This window comes from Musca autumnalis, unplaced genomic scaffold (assembly GCF_047663935.1).
Source record: "Musca autumnalis isolate F117 unplaced genomic scaffold, ASM4766393v1 scaffold_1, whole genome shotgun sequence".
NCBI lineage: Eukaryota > Metazoa > Arthropoda > Insecta > Diptera > Muscidae > Musca > Musca autumnalis.
Window position 1 is genome coordinate 298,658,944 of NW_027411644.1, and position 14,426 is coordinate 298,673,369.

The 14,426-nt window shown below is 36.8% G+C and overlaps 1 protein-coding gene across 23 annotated transcripts in view; it reads right to left on the bottom strand.

Annotated features, from left to right (window-relative positions):
• Positions 1 to 14,426, bottom strand: part of cher (filamin A protein cher) — a 261,724-nt gene that overhangs the window by 95,922 nt on the left and 151,376 nt on the right. For 13 of the 23 annotated variants that reach the window (XM_073961898.1, XM_073961907.1, XM_073961905.1 and 10 more), the window contains one exon: positions 8,660 to 8,995. In XM_073961898.1, the coding sequence (XP_073817999.1) occupies positions 8,660 to 8,995 (336 nt within the window). Of the gene's footprint in view, positions 1 to 7,965; positions 7,981 to 8,659; positions 8,996 to 14,426 lie in introns of all 23 variants that reach the window. The other 10 variants (XM_073961896.1, XM_073961894.1, XM_073961904.1 and 7 more) reach the window with 1 other exon arrangement.

A 14,426-nucleotide genomic window follows, 5' to 3' on the forward strand; every position in this document is an offset into this window, starting at 1 on the left:
TTGTTATTGAAAAATGGCATTTGGACAACTTATCTAGGATTTATCTCTTGGAATCAATTTTAGGAGAGAACCTGCTATAGACATAAGATTACTTCGCGACCAGTCTCTTTTAACGACATATGGGTAATAACGATGAAATCTAAAAGTCAAAAATGCCTGTTCGGCCCTTAGAATAGCACTTATAACGACCGCGTTTCGTCGCGTTTTTGACCGTTGTTATAAGCGAATTCGACTGTATGTTCAAAACCAAAATGAAACGGAAAGTTTATGTTTTTCAGGTTAAATGTATTTTTATGAATTTTATTTTATTTATAACTGAAGGTCTTGCAAAATAGATTATTAATAGAGGATGCATATGCCATCAGACCCTCCCCATAGTTTTGATGTCTTCTGTGAACATTCTGGTGCTTGCACCAATCGCAGCATTAAATTCTGCCAACATCTAAGTATGAAAAGATTAATATTGAAATTAACCTAAAACAATTACTTTAACCTTCTTTGCTACTTCTAAAATCTTTGACCGCGCCATGATCTTTTTTCTGCACTAGAAGGAATGGATGGTGAATCGTTGACGGCTCTTGTAATATTTGTTATTCACCGTATTCGTCACCAATTACTGAAACAAATTTCATCTCCAAGTAATCCATCGGCTCCAAACAGATCAGTCTGTCCCCAGCTTGTTTTCATTCCTATATTATTCCCAATAGCTTGTCTTCATTCCTATTTTGTAAAAATTGTTTATTTTTCGTTATATACATTTTATATTTCCTTGTTTTTATCAAGGCGAATTTCTTACACCATGGTTTTTATTTTATTCTTTATTGTTGACATCTTGAATTTCCAGAGATACCATTTAAAAATATTTATTTTCAATAGTCTTTTAACATAAGTCCACATTTACATTAGGCAATTTTCCTTGCGGCAATTGTCAGTTTGATGGAGAGAGAGGTGAAGCACATGGTAACCCTTTGCATCTCAGCACCCTCTCTCACCCACAAACTGACAATTGCCGCAAGGAAAATTGCCTAATGTAAATATGGACTAAATTTCTGAATAACTCAATCGTTACTGCAAACAACAAAACCGACAAAAATCGGTAAAATTAAAACGCAAAATTATAAATGAAAAGTTCAAATAAAAGTTGACAACACTGTTGCTATCGGTATAACCTTACGACTGCTTTTTATTCATCGCTTACTTACCGAAAAACATCGGTAATTACCAAAATTATAAGCATTTTAATTTTACCGACACTTGTCGGTAACTCACAAAATTAGTTAGTGAATCGCACTACTGGCGATAAAAATAACAATTCGACAGTCGTTAAAAGTTACTGAATCGCCCTACAGTAGTGCGATTCTCTAACTCATTTTTTGAATTACCGACAAAAATCGGAAACTTTGTAACGCAAAATTATGAATGAAAAGTTTAAATGAAAGTAGACAAGACTATTGCTATCGGTAGAACTTTAAGCTGGGTACACATTGTCAGTTTTGAATAAAAAGCTTTGCAGTTGCTTGCTAGTGTGGCCGTTCATTTTTGTCATTCATCACGCAACCACAAAATATTTTGTGGGTGCTGGACGGTTGGACAGTTATCGATAATTGCGAAAAATCGACATCAAAACTGGCAATGTGTTCTGCATTACGACTACTTTTCATTTGTCGCTTACTTACTTAGCTGGCCCATTACAGAACATTTGTTCCATAGACCGAACTAAGAAACGATTTCCAATTCTCTCTGTTTAGTGCTTCGCTTTCTGGAATACCGCGCCTTGTCATCTTTTCATCAACTTGTTCGCGCCATATATTCTTTAGCCTGCCAATTCTGCGTGCACCGCCATGCGGCCCGAATTTATACGCCTTTTTAGCGGGTTCATCATCGCTCATTCTAATGACGTTTATCTATACTGATGCCGTTGTATAGCTCGTGGTTCATACGACGTCGATATTCACCGTCATCGCAGATTGGCCCGTAGATCTTTCGAAGAATTTTTCTCTCAAACACTCCAAGCTCTGCCTTATCTGCTTGCGCAAGTACCCAGGCTTCGGAGCCATACATCAGCACAGGTAGTATCAGTGTTTTGTAAAGCGTTATTTTTGTTTGACGAGTTGTGGCTTTGCTTTTAAGGGGTAGTTTACACTATATGTAAATGTCATATGACACGAAATAAAAACATTCCATATCTACCCACGGAGGCAATGTGGAGACGTAGTTTTATTACATTATTGCTGGTGTGGACGTACAAAGTAAATGGCGAAAGGAAAATCTCCAATATTGCACATATTAGCGAAAATATAACGATTGAAAGTTTCATGCCTTATGACATTTACATATAGTGTAAACTACCCCTTAAAGTGCTTACTTAAGCCAAAGTAGCATCTGTTGGACAATATAATTCTTCTTTTTATTTCGACTGATGTCGTTTGTTGTGTTTACGGCAGTGCCGAGGTATACAACGTCTTTTACTACCTCAAAATTATAGGAACCAACTTCAACAGTTGATCCGAGCTCAATGCACGCATTGCGCGCCAGACCCACGGTAGCAGATTTTCCTTCGACCTTCATAAAGGTATCGGTTACTTCTTTTACTGATAGTCCCATGATGTCTATATCATCAGCATAAGCAAGTAACATTTGGCTATTGGTGTAGATTGTGCCACTTCTTTTGACGTTTGCCTCTCGCAAAACCTTTTCTAGCAGGATGTTGAAAAGATCACACAAAAGGATGTATCCTTGCCTGAAACCTCTTTTGGTACAAAACTCTTCGGAGAGTTTTTTCCTATTTTAAATGAAGATCTTGTGTCAGTTAGAGTCATTTTACAAAGCCGAATGAGCTTTGCGAGGATACCAAATTCAGGCATGGTTTGGAATAGCTTTGAACATAGTGGGCTGTCGAAGGCTGCTTTATAATCGACAAAAAGATGGTAGGTGTAGATCTGTATCTCTTGGGTCTTTTCCAGGATTTGCCGCAGGATAAATATCTGGCCCGACGGTGGACTTGCCAGGTCTAAAGCCACATTGGTAAGGTCTAAATTTTACGTTGACGTTCGCTAGTCGTTCGCACAATATCCCTGACAGTATTTTGTAGGCGATAGGGAGAAGACTTATGCCCCTATAGTTGGAGCATAAAGTCTTATCTCCTTTCTTATGGACGGGACACAGGATGCTCAGGTTCCAATCGTCGGGTACGCGTTCTTCCTGCCAGATGGAGCTAACTAGCTGATGCATACACCTTATCAGCGTGTCGCCTCCGGTTTTAAACAGCTCGGCTGGTAGGCCATCGGCTCCTGCTGCCTTTTTATTCTTCAGCCGGTTTATTGCTGTCTTTACCTCACGTTGGCCGGGTGGTATACATTCAATATTATCTTCTGGGATTTGTCGCTAACTTACCGAAAATATCGTTAATTACCGAAAATTTACCGATTTTTGTCGGTAACTCAAAATTGTTTTTAGAGAATCGCACTACAGATCAGCTACACGTAAAATTGGCAATAGAAGTAAAATGATAAACCGATAAATTTATATGGTCTATGCCGAAACCACAGCAAATACTACACACCGTTTTATAATTTTACTTCTATTGACAATTTTACGTATAGTTACTTTGGCCCGGAACTCGCCAAAGTCTATTATTTTGAAATTTTTGAAAATTTTCCTTGCAAATTTTACAGAAATTTCTGGAGCAGAGCAGCTATATGTAAAATTTGCAATAAAAGTAAAATTTGCAATAAAAGTAAAATTATAAAAACATTGAGTAGTATATTAAATATTAAAAAAAAAAATAATCTGTCGGTTTTGCTTGCAGCTATATTCTTTCAGCATATGATTGTACAAAAAGATTTCACATATTTCTAATTTTAAAAGTAATACCCCGGTTACACTATTGAAGGTTAACCCATTGGGTTTAATAGATCCAGTGGGTTAATCTTTGCTGGTTACACTTAGCTTTTCGAGGGTATAAACTGTCAGCTGATGTTTGTTTACGTATACATACAAAATAACTAATAAAGTCGTGTGTTACACTTTTACAATTTCTCGTATGATATATCGTCCCCTCTTTGCTCATATTGGTATATTTTACACATATGGATACATTTTTGTATCATGGTATCAATCGTACCATGATACCTGTATACGAAAATAAGCAAATTTAAGTAAAACACTATGGGTTATTATTACATGTGTTCTTTTACTATCTGATGGATTTGAAAAGGCAAACTAATTTGGAGGCATAAAAAATATAATTTTCACATTGAAAGTTAATGGCAAGAAGCTCCTCCTTGAAATTCAATCATCACTTTTAACTTTAACTTAACCGGAACGCTATAAATCTGTTTGGTAAATCCAAACTATAATAAAAGAAGACTTATAATAATGGGGGTATGTCTGTTCCAGAACCTGCAAGAATCTACAAATGTTCACTACGATAGAAATTGTTCCTTTATGATATCGAAAAAATAGTACAAATTCGTTGAATCTTGCTGTTTGGAAAGAAAAAAATTTGGAATAGTTTTTGGAGTTGTGGAACCGAGTACTTTTCGTCGACTTAAATATTTAAGTTATATGGCTCGATAAAATGTATTTGGTGACCAGGCATAAAGATAAGAGCATTTGTTCCCCTACAAAAAATGGACTCCAAAACATGACTTCGACGTATTTTCGTACTGGAGGCATGAAGTCGAGATATTTATTAGATGTAAGAACTAACCGGACGTATAAATATCGAAATCCCACCATATTGCATAATAGTGTTGGTAAACCCGTATATAACTAGTATTTTTTTTTGCAAATAATGTTGTGTTCTTATTGGACCCGATCAGTTTAAGAAATATACATTAAATTAATAGCTCCTGGGTCTCTAACATGAACTCTAGACCAAATGTGTTCTTCTTTGACACAGCGGTGCCGAAGTTTTTCGGCAATTTACATACATACGACCCGAATGCATAGAAAGAGCGTACGAAAAAGAGATAATATTTTGATTTGTTTTTGTTTTGTAGCGTGCGTGCATAAAAACACACTAACACACAGGCATAAGTTGCCAATAGTTTGAATACATTTACATTTTGGGCTGTTCTCTTTTTGGTCACGTCTGCTCTAGACCAGGCATGACCAAAAAGAGAACGGAGAAAATGTAAATGTATTCAAAATATTGGCAACTTATAACAGTGTGTTAGTAAGTTTGTATTCACGCATGCTATAAAAATCAAAACATTTGTTCTCTTTTGTGCATTCGGGTCGTGTGCGTGTAAATTGCCGAAAATCATCGCCACCGCCGTGACAAATGTGACCATGCTTGCTCTAGACTATTACAAATCTATTTAAACCGTAGTATTAAAGAATTATCCGTAGAACACACGATTCCAGAGGATATATTAATTTATTTCGTTCACTGGATTCCTGAATGATAAATAAAACGATGATAAATGAAAGGTTTAACTAACAATATATTATCAAATCAAAAAGAATTTCGTCAGGTTTTGAATGAAATTTCTCCGTTGCAAATTGTTTGAGTAGGGCCGAAAATAATCTCGAGCTTTATTTTGTACATATTCATAAAATATATACAAATTACTTTTAAAATCTTAAAGAAGGGTAACATCCTGGCCTATGCAACCCGGCGTGTTGACAGTCGCCATTTCCATGGTTTAATAAGAAAGGTTAGCTAAAGCTTTCTCTCAATTTCATTTTTTTCATGGAAAAATCACTTTGCAATAAATTGAACATTTTCGTACGATCATTTTTCACAACTTTCGACTCTCGGCAAGAGTGCATCAATGGAATTAAATCTTTGTATGGCGATGAAGCACCATCCTATAATAGTACAGTGAAAAACTGGTTTAATGAATTCAATCGTGACACTCGCTAATAAACCAAGGTCGTGAGAGTCGTCCAAAAACGGCGGTTGTGGCAGAAAAAATAAGACGGCGTGAACGGATAATGCAAGATCGCGGTGATATATACCGTGAGATATTGGCATCTTTGGGCATTTCCTCCACCAACTAACATTTGATATTGAACAAGTAAGAAAGTGCCGTCAGGGCTTTAGAGCTTTTGGGGGCATTATCTCAGGAAGTATTGACTTACTTCGGACAAAAATTGTATCGTTGTAAATGAGGCCGCTAGAACAACCTACTGAAAAAAGAATTAAAACGATGCGAGAGGAGCTCTTAAACTTCACTTTTTCCGAATTTTATGTGGGAGCTACCCGAAGGAGTGGACCGATATAGTCCTTATTCCAACCTGATACATAACTGAATGAAATAATAAGATGTGCTAAGTGTGTATAAATCAGAAATTTCGGATTTGCCATTTTTGGTTGGTGCGGTTAGGGTTTCTTGGAGCTTTTAGGCCAATATCTCAGGAAGTATAGACTTGCGCAAGAAAAAAATTGTACCGTCGCAAAGGGAGCCGCAAGGACAACCTATTGAAAAAAATTTCAAAACGAATTATCCGAATTTTGTGTGGGAGGCAGCCGAAGGAGTGGACCGATATGGTCCATCTTCAAACTTAAACTAAGTTTGGACAAAATATTACGATACCCAAATTTTGAACCAAATCGGGTCATCCGTTCGAGAGTTATCGTGCGCACCAGCCAGACAGACAGACGGACGGACATGGCTAAATCGACTCCAAATTGTCTGAAGCTAATTTGGACGAAATATCTAAAACTGTTATTTCAATGAGGCACATTTTAGGTCGTATCAACGTGCATATACCCTTTTATAGCCTAAAGGCTGATGGTATAATGAACACTTGGCCACAATAATGGGGGTTTCTCGTGTGCCAGAAATTTCGATAAAATCAGCGATGCTTCAAATAGATCAAGTTTACCAATCATGGAACTATGCGTATGAGCCGGAAAAATACCAGCAACCGCCAGAAGATGCTGGCGTCTCAAGCGCATGAAAAAGTGTATAAATCATAATGCAGACTACTTAAAAAACAATAAAACCATTTCTGATGGTAAATATTGGCGTTTTCACTGTTAGGCCAGACATTTATCGTGCAACCCCCGTAATGAACACTCAAGTTCCAAAACTAAATTTAATTTCTTCAAAAAAAAAAAAAAATACATTTCAGTTGCAAATGTTTTGAGTAGCACTGTACAAAGTATTTGATGTCTATAACCTAAAACGTATTAAATTGTATACGTAGGGTTAAACAATTTCATTTAGGCCGTTTAAGGGTTAAAGTGATTTGTAAATAGCGATAACGATAAACATAAAACTATTAATGAATCGCCTAAAAGTATGCCATACTTTATATGTTTGTTTTGTTAACAATCATTCACAATGGTTTACTACGATCAATGTTCATTAATCAAGTCAATTAATTATCGAAGTATTTTATTAAGTAACTAGACAATATCGACATGATCTAATTTACAAATGATGTGCTGCATTATTTAGCGTGAATCAAATATTTTATTCTTCAAAATTAGCATTAGTTGTAGCTGGCTGGCTGCTAATGACGGCATTATAATTCTCTACAGCGATTCGATGTCGTCTTCGTCTACACAAATGCTTGCCATTCACAAATAGAAAAGGCATTAAAATTCAGGCAAACGCTTTGCGATGATAATTATTAAGAGCAGCAATAAAGCTTTGTTTTCACGCGAAAACAATACTAACAGCAACAACAAGACAATATAGGAATAAAATGTTGGCTTCAAATAAGACGCCTAATCTTCAACACACTTCTCTTGAGAGGAGCAAAAGAAGAATAGAGTATTTATTGTTGGGCATAGAAACACGGGCAAGCGATATACATTAGAGAGCAGAATTTATATTTATATTGTTTTAGACAGGTAAAAAAGCGTTAACAAATTCCAATTCATTGGTAAGACAAAATGGAAAGAACAAGGCGCAAAGGTTTAGCCAAAAGTTAAAAAAAAGTACAAACAAAACAACTGGACAACAGCTAAAATCCAACAAAAATTCAAAGCATTCCCAGACTTACCGCGGTGGAGGAATGCTGAGTTGGGGTTTTAACGATTTTTTTGGTTTGGTGGGGAGAGTTCAGGTTTATTTGGGCAAATTTTATTTTCGTTCATAGGAGATTAAAAGAACAACAACAACGAGATTTGTGGAGGTACAGATTTTGTACGGTTGGTTGGTTGGTAATTTTTTGTTTTCGGTTTGTGATTGGCATTGTAGGAGAAGAATTTCAATCAGAATCGTTATGCATAAATCCAATATTGTTGTTGTTATTTTGAAATAAAATAATTTAAGTAAGACGAAACAGCAGCGCAAAAAAAATTATTTTCAAATTTGTTGAGGAGGAATTTTGTTTTAACGGTTTTTGGATACATACAAAACGGAGTAGTTGGTGGTGTTGGGTTGGTTTTGGTTTTGTTGGTGAGAAATAGTACACAAATAACAAAAACAAATTTAAGAGAGTTTGTTGTTGTTCAGAAATAATAGTACAGAAATAGAGAGAAAGAAAGAATTAAAACATATAAATTAGAAATCAATTTTAAAAATTATACCAAAAAATGTGGTATGGAAAAAAACGCACATAAAAATGGAACAATAGATAAGAAAAATCAGTTATGGTGAACACAAGGAATGGGTTTTTTGTTCTTTAAAAATATTTAAAAATAAATATCATACATGATTTTCATAATTTTTTTGTATAATAAAAAATAACTTACCTATTGGGGTTAGTTTTGGGTCTGAGGGGAGCTCCTTGCTTCAATTTAGCATTGGGATATTGTGACAAATATGTCATCATTGATTGTTCATCAACATTGGGATTAACCAATTCCTCGGGTTTGATCAGTTGGCGTACATTCAACCAATCATCGGCAAGACCCATGGCTTCGGAAGCATTTTGTACAGCATCTTTGGGATCCCACATTTCCCAATCGGGACACAAACCTGGAGCACAGGCATCAACCAAAGCACCAACAGCCTTACCGCTGGTCCAATCATTTGTGAAGTTCTTGATGGGAAGATCGGGTATTTTACCATGGATCCAATTGAGCAGTCTGTAGAGAAGAAGAAAACAAAAAAAAATTGAAAACAATTTAGTAAACAAATTAAAGATTTTAAATTATAGGATAATTTATAAAATAAAAAACTCAATTCCAATACTAGCGAAGACAACGAAGATACCACAGATCCAAACCCTGAAGATGGTATTGAAGCTATACCGCCCGGCCAAGGAGAGGTAAAGATACCACACCGATCACCTTAGACGGTAAGAAGAACGGCGCGTAAAGGCTCTGTATGGACTTTCGTCACCTGAACAGTAAGTCAAGCTTCGATGCGTATCCTTTAGCACGCATACCATCCATTCTTCAACGCCTCCGAGAAGTCAACTACGCGAGTAGTCTTGATTTAAGGGATGGTTATTGGTAAATACACACCAATGGTGTGTCATGCCACTCGGCCTGCACTCGACTCGACAGCAACCTCCAACGCGCACTCGAAACTGTACTCGGGGCTGATATGGATAATCGTCATAGGTCCAATCTAAAAGGAGCATCGGGAAAACTTAAGTGGGGTATTCCGTAGGTTTAGAAGCGTCAATCTGAGAATTATTGCGGGAAAATGCGAATTTTTCAAGAAGGAGACGGAGTACCTTGATCATGGTTAGTAGATGGTTAGCGCTCAGGGCATCCACACATATCCTAACAAGATTACGGTCATACGCGAACTACCTGCTATAACGGGTCTCAAGGAACTCCGACGATTTCTAGGTGTCGTTTCCTGGTATCGACAATTTGTACCAGAGTTTGCAACAGTAATTCATCCTTTCACATTCATGATAAAGAAAGGCAAACACTGGCGCTGGACAGAAGACTAGCAAACGATATTCGAAATCCTAAAACTGCTACTGACCTAAGCGCCAATACTGGCGTGTCTTGATTTCTTCGTGCCGTTCACCCTACAAACCGATGCTAGTGATTATGGACTAGGCACCGTTTTGATACAAGTACTCGAAGGTAGCGATAGAGTCATTGCATTCCATAGTCGAATGTCGCGGAGAATTATTTAATCACGGAGAAATTTGGAATATTCGGAAGATGGGTTCTAATCTAGAGGGCTACCACTTTAATGTGATTAACGATCAGCTACTCTGATGTGGCTCGAGAACCCTATAGGACGTTTGCCGCGTTGGGTCCTAGAACTACAGCAATACAATTTATCAATTCAGTATCTGAATGGACGAAATAACGTCCTAGCTAACGCGCTATCCCGTCAAACCAAAACGGCTACCTTTATTTAAATTTGTTGAAAACTTTAAGGCTTTAAGGTCAGTTTCAGTGAAAATAAAGATTATTTATTTCATTTTCTTATCCGACGTTTCGCTGGTATTTTCCAGCTTCTTCAGGGATAATTTATTAAATTTGGCAACGACCGTTGAGTCGAGTGACTATTCTTGGATTTCGAAGAAGATGACCGAAATGAAAGCGAATCGACTGAAGAATAATAAGGCAGCAGGAGCCGAGAGCTTACTAGCCGAGCTGTTCAAAACTGGATGCGACAGGCTGATAAGGTGTAGGCATCAGCTAGTTAGTAACATCTGGAACGAAGAACGCCTACCCGACGATTGGAATCTGATCATCCTCTGTCCCGTCCACAAGATAGGAGATAAAACTGTTTGCTCTAACTATAGGGGCATAAGTCTTCTCCCCATTGCTTATAAGATAGTGTCAGGGATATTGTGCGAAAGAGTAATGTCTATGGCCAACGAAATAATTGGATCATACCAATATGGCTTAGACCTGGCAAATCTACCATTGAAAAGATATTTACCCTGGGGCAAATCCTGAAAAAGAGCCAAGAGATCGAGGTCGACACCTACCACCTTTTTGTCGATTATAAAGCTGCCTTCGTTAGTCCCCTTTCACGTTCACTGGTATTCCAAACCATGTATGAATTTGGTATCCCCGCAAAGCTCACTCGGCTTTGTAAGATGGCTTTAACTGAGAAAGAGATATTGTCTATTCTACCGCCATAATACCTTTGATAGGTCTTCTATGAATAAATGGCCTTCGGGAGCTCTTCTATGAATACAATACTTTTAAGTAGCCTTCTACGACTAGAGGTCTTCCAAAACTTCAATCCCTAAATCTTTAGTGGGTTTCCACGGTCCGCAGACTTTTTGGAGGACTTCTAAAGGTATACAATTTTAAAGAGATCTACCGCTAGAATACCTTTGAGAGGTCTTCTATGGCCTCTTTGATGTTGTTTTAAAGCTGAACAACTTTTTTGAGACTTTCTGGCACCAGAAGGCCTTAGAAAGCTGCACAATTTTATTTATTTATTTATTATAGTCAATGGAATTCAGTTCCTTACAGACTAAGATTACAATTTCAGTTTCTTAAAAATATTATAAATATTATGAAAATGGAAAAGCGTAAAAAATACTTGCTTTAAAGTTGTCTTTCGACATGCTAAACTCAATACATGGCTTTCAAATGACATCTACCATAAAAAAATCTTAGAGAGATCTTATGCGAAGAAATTACCTTAGAAAGGTTATCTATGGTCGAAAGACCTATGAGATGTCGTTTATGGCTAAAAGAGCATTGATAGGTATTCAATGGGTAAAATACCCTTAGTAGATCTATGACTAAACGGCTTTTAGAGTTGTTTACGGTCGAACAACTTTTTAGAAGTCTTCTGCCACTAAAAGACCTTTGAGAGCAGTTCTACAACACCTTTCATACTTTTACTTAAACTTAGTTCATTTTAGAGATCATCTGCCGCTAAAAGGCCTTTAGAGGACTTTCTTTTGAAAGGTAAACAAACTTTTCAGATGTTATCATAGACTGGAAAAGTTTTTGGAGATCTTCCAGCGCTAGAAGGCTTTTAGAGGTACTCAAATAGAAGGAATATATCGGTACAAAAACCGTTGACTTGAAGTCCTTTTAGTAATCCTCAATGGCTAGAGACGTTTTTATGTCTTCTATGATTAGGAAACTTTATCAAATGTCTTCTACTCTTCTTTCCGGGGGCTAAAATACCCTTAGAGATATTCTGCGGTAATAAGTTCGTACCTGAAAAGGTCGTCAAGCCACATAAGATGATGTATTTTCTTATCGCCCGAAAATATATCTAAAGAGCCTCTGAAAGCCCATAAAAACTGTAAATGCCAGAAAAGGCCTCTTAAGATCTGGCAATTGTCGTCCCTGAAGACCAATAAAAGACCGTATAAAGGCTTTTTAAGGTACCAAAGAGCCTCTCAACCTTCAAATGCATTTTAAAGCTTTAAATAGTGTATGATTTTGAGAGAGGCTATTATAGGTATTCTAGGCTTCTTTTCCAAATTCTTCAACTCTCTCTCTCTCTCTCTCTTGTTTTCTATCAATACCATGGTAGAATAATAAAGGTAATTTCATGCTAACAGCTGATTACAATTTTTTTCAAAATTCGAATTTGAAGTACGTTCATTGTCAAAGAGAATTTGACAAAAACACTTATGTATGTGTGTACAAGTACAAGTACTGTGTATATACAAATGTTAGTGAATATTAAATTTTCATTTGAAAACAAAAATATTGTTTAAAAAATTTCATTTCTTTCCGGTCATTAAATAATGAAAATATGAATAATGGGTGTATTGATGTAGACGTACCCTCCGGCTGCTCCCTGTGTTGGACATTGATCAAGCATTGCAAGAATCCCATAATAGACTGATGGTATCTACAAACCTGTAATAAATTAGTGAAACTGTTTTGTGTATCCCGGCTGAGTCATTTGCCGTGGCAGCAAAGGATGTGTATACTGAGGTGACAGTCACTAGTCGGAATACGCGGTCAATCCGGTATCGAAGAACCTGCCATCGGGGGAGTGCAACGCGATGGGAAAATATTCAAACGCCGGCCTAAGAACTGCAACATGTTGCCTCCTCATGTCTTCTGTGGACCATCTACATGAGGATACAACGTTACAAGAGAGAACCCCTAGATCAGCAAACCTATCAGTCAGGTCTGAATAACATTCACACAGATGCAGTCGCAGATGCCCTAACAACTATCGTGTGAATGCCGTCCTCGGAGAACATCCCCATCTATCGCAGTTGAGCAATGTCAGCTGCGACCGTCTAAATTCCTATAGGACAAGGATCAATGACACCGTGCAAAGAATCTGCCCAGCATGCGGCACAGGCCCGCAAGACACACTGCACATTTTCAACTGCCGTGTCAAACGTACTCAACTAACCCCAGTAGCCTTTTGGCTACAGCCAATCGAAGCAGCCATCCAACAGCAGAACTAGAGATAGACACAGATTAAGCAGAAAAACGAACTTACAAACATATACATAAATATACTGTTAAAACAACATCCCGTGGCAGCGGGCTCTATTTAGATCGACTCGGAATGTTTCGGCCAGTTGGGAGGCAGCAGAGTGACCAAAGTTTATATAATAGATTAGAAATGTTTTTTTTTTTTTTTTTTTTTTTTTATTTATTCTTTTTATTTGCAATCTATTTACAAGAAACATTCAGCAAATTTAATAATTACTACAATATAACAGAATTGTTAAACCCCAGTGGATTTAACAATAAATACATATTACAATTTTAATTTCAGATTACATATTTTATGAAACTCATTAAATAAATGGGAGGTCTAAAACATGTCTTCGTTTTAGTCTTCTAATTTCATCTGTGTCATCTAATAGATTAATTGCTAACACATTCGAATGGTTACTTAATCTGTTAAGATACGTAGTACTAATTTTTTTAATTTCATCTGTAATTTTATTTATGTTTAAATCTCTATGAATCGCGTTATTATTAAGAAACCAAGGAGCACCCGTAATCAATCTAAGCGTCTTTGATTGATATCGTTGAAGTATCTCAATATTAGAATTGCTGGCTGTTCCCCATAGTTGTACTCCATATGTCCAAATAGGCTTTAGAATGGTCTTATACAGTAGTAATTTGTTATTCAGGCTCAGTTTTGATTTTGGACCAAGAAGCCAGAACATTCTTTTAGTCTTCAGATCTAGTTGCTGTCTCTTATATGTTATATGATTTTTCCAGTTAAGTTTTCTATCAAGGTGCAGACCGAGATATTTAACACAATCCGCAGAAGGAATTGTAAGTCCATTCAATTTTGGAGAAGGACAGTTTCCTTTCCTTAAGGAAAATGTAACATGCACAGATTTTTCAGTATTGACTCCAATATTCCAGTTATTAAACCATTTCTCGATATCATTCAGATGTGTTTGGAGTAAGTCAGTAGCTGAAGAAGGATCATCTTTAATAGCAAGAACGGCAGTATCATCTGCATAAGTAGCAATCATAGTCTCATTTCTTACGGGCATATCTGCTGTATAAAGCGTATATAAAACAGGACCTAAAACACTACCTTGTGGTACACCAGCTTTAATGACGCCAAAATTAGATTCTTTATCATTGATGTGTACATAAAATGTTCTTCCATTCAGATATGAATTTA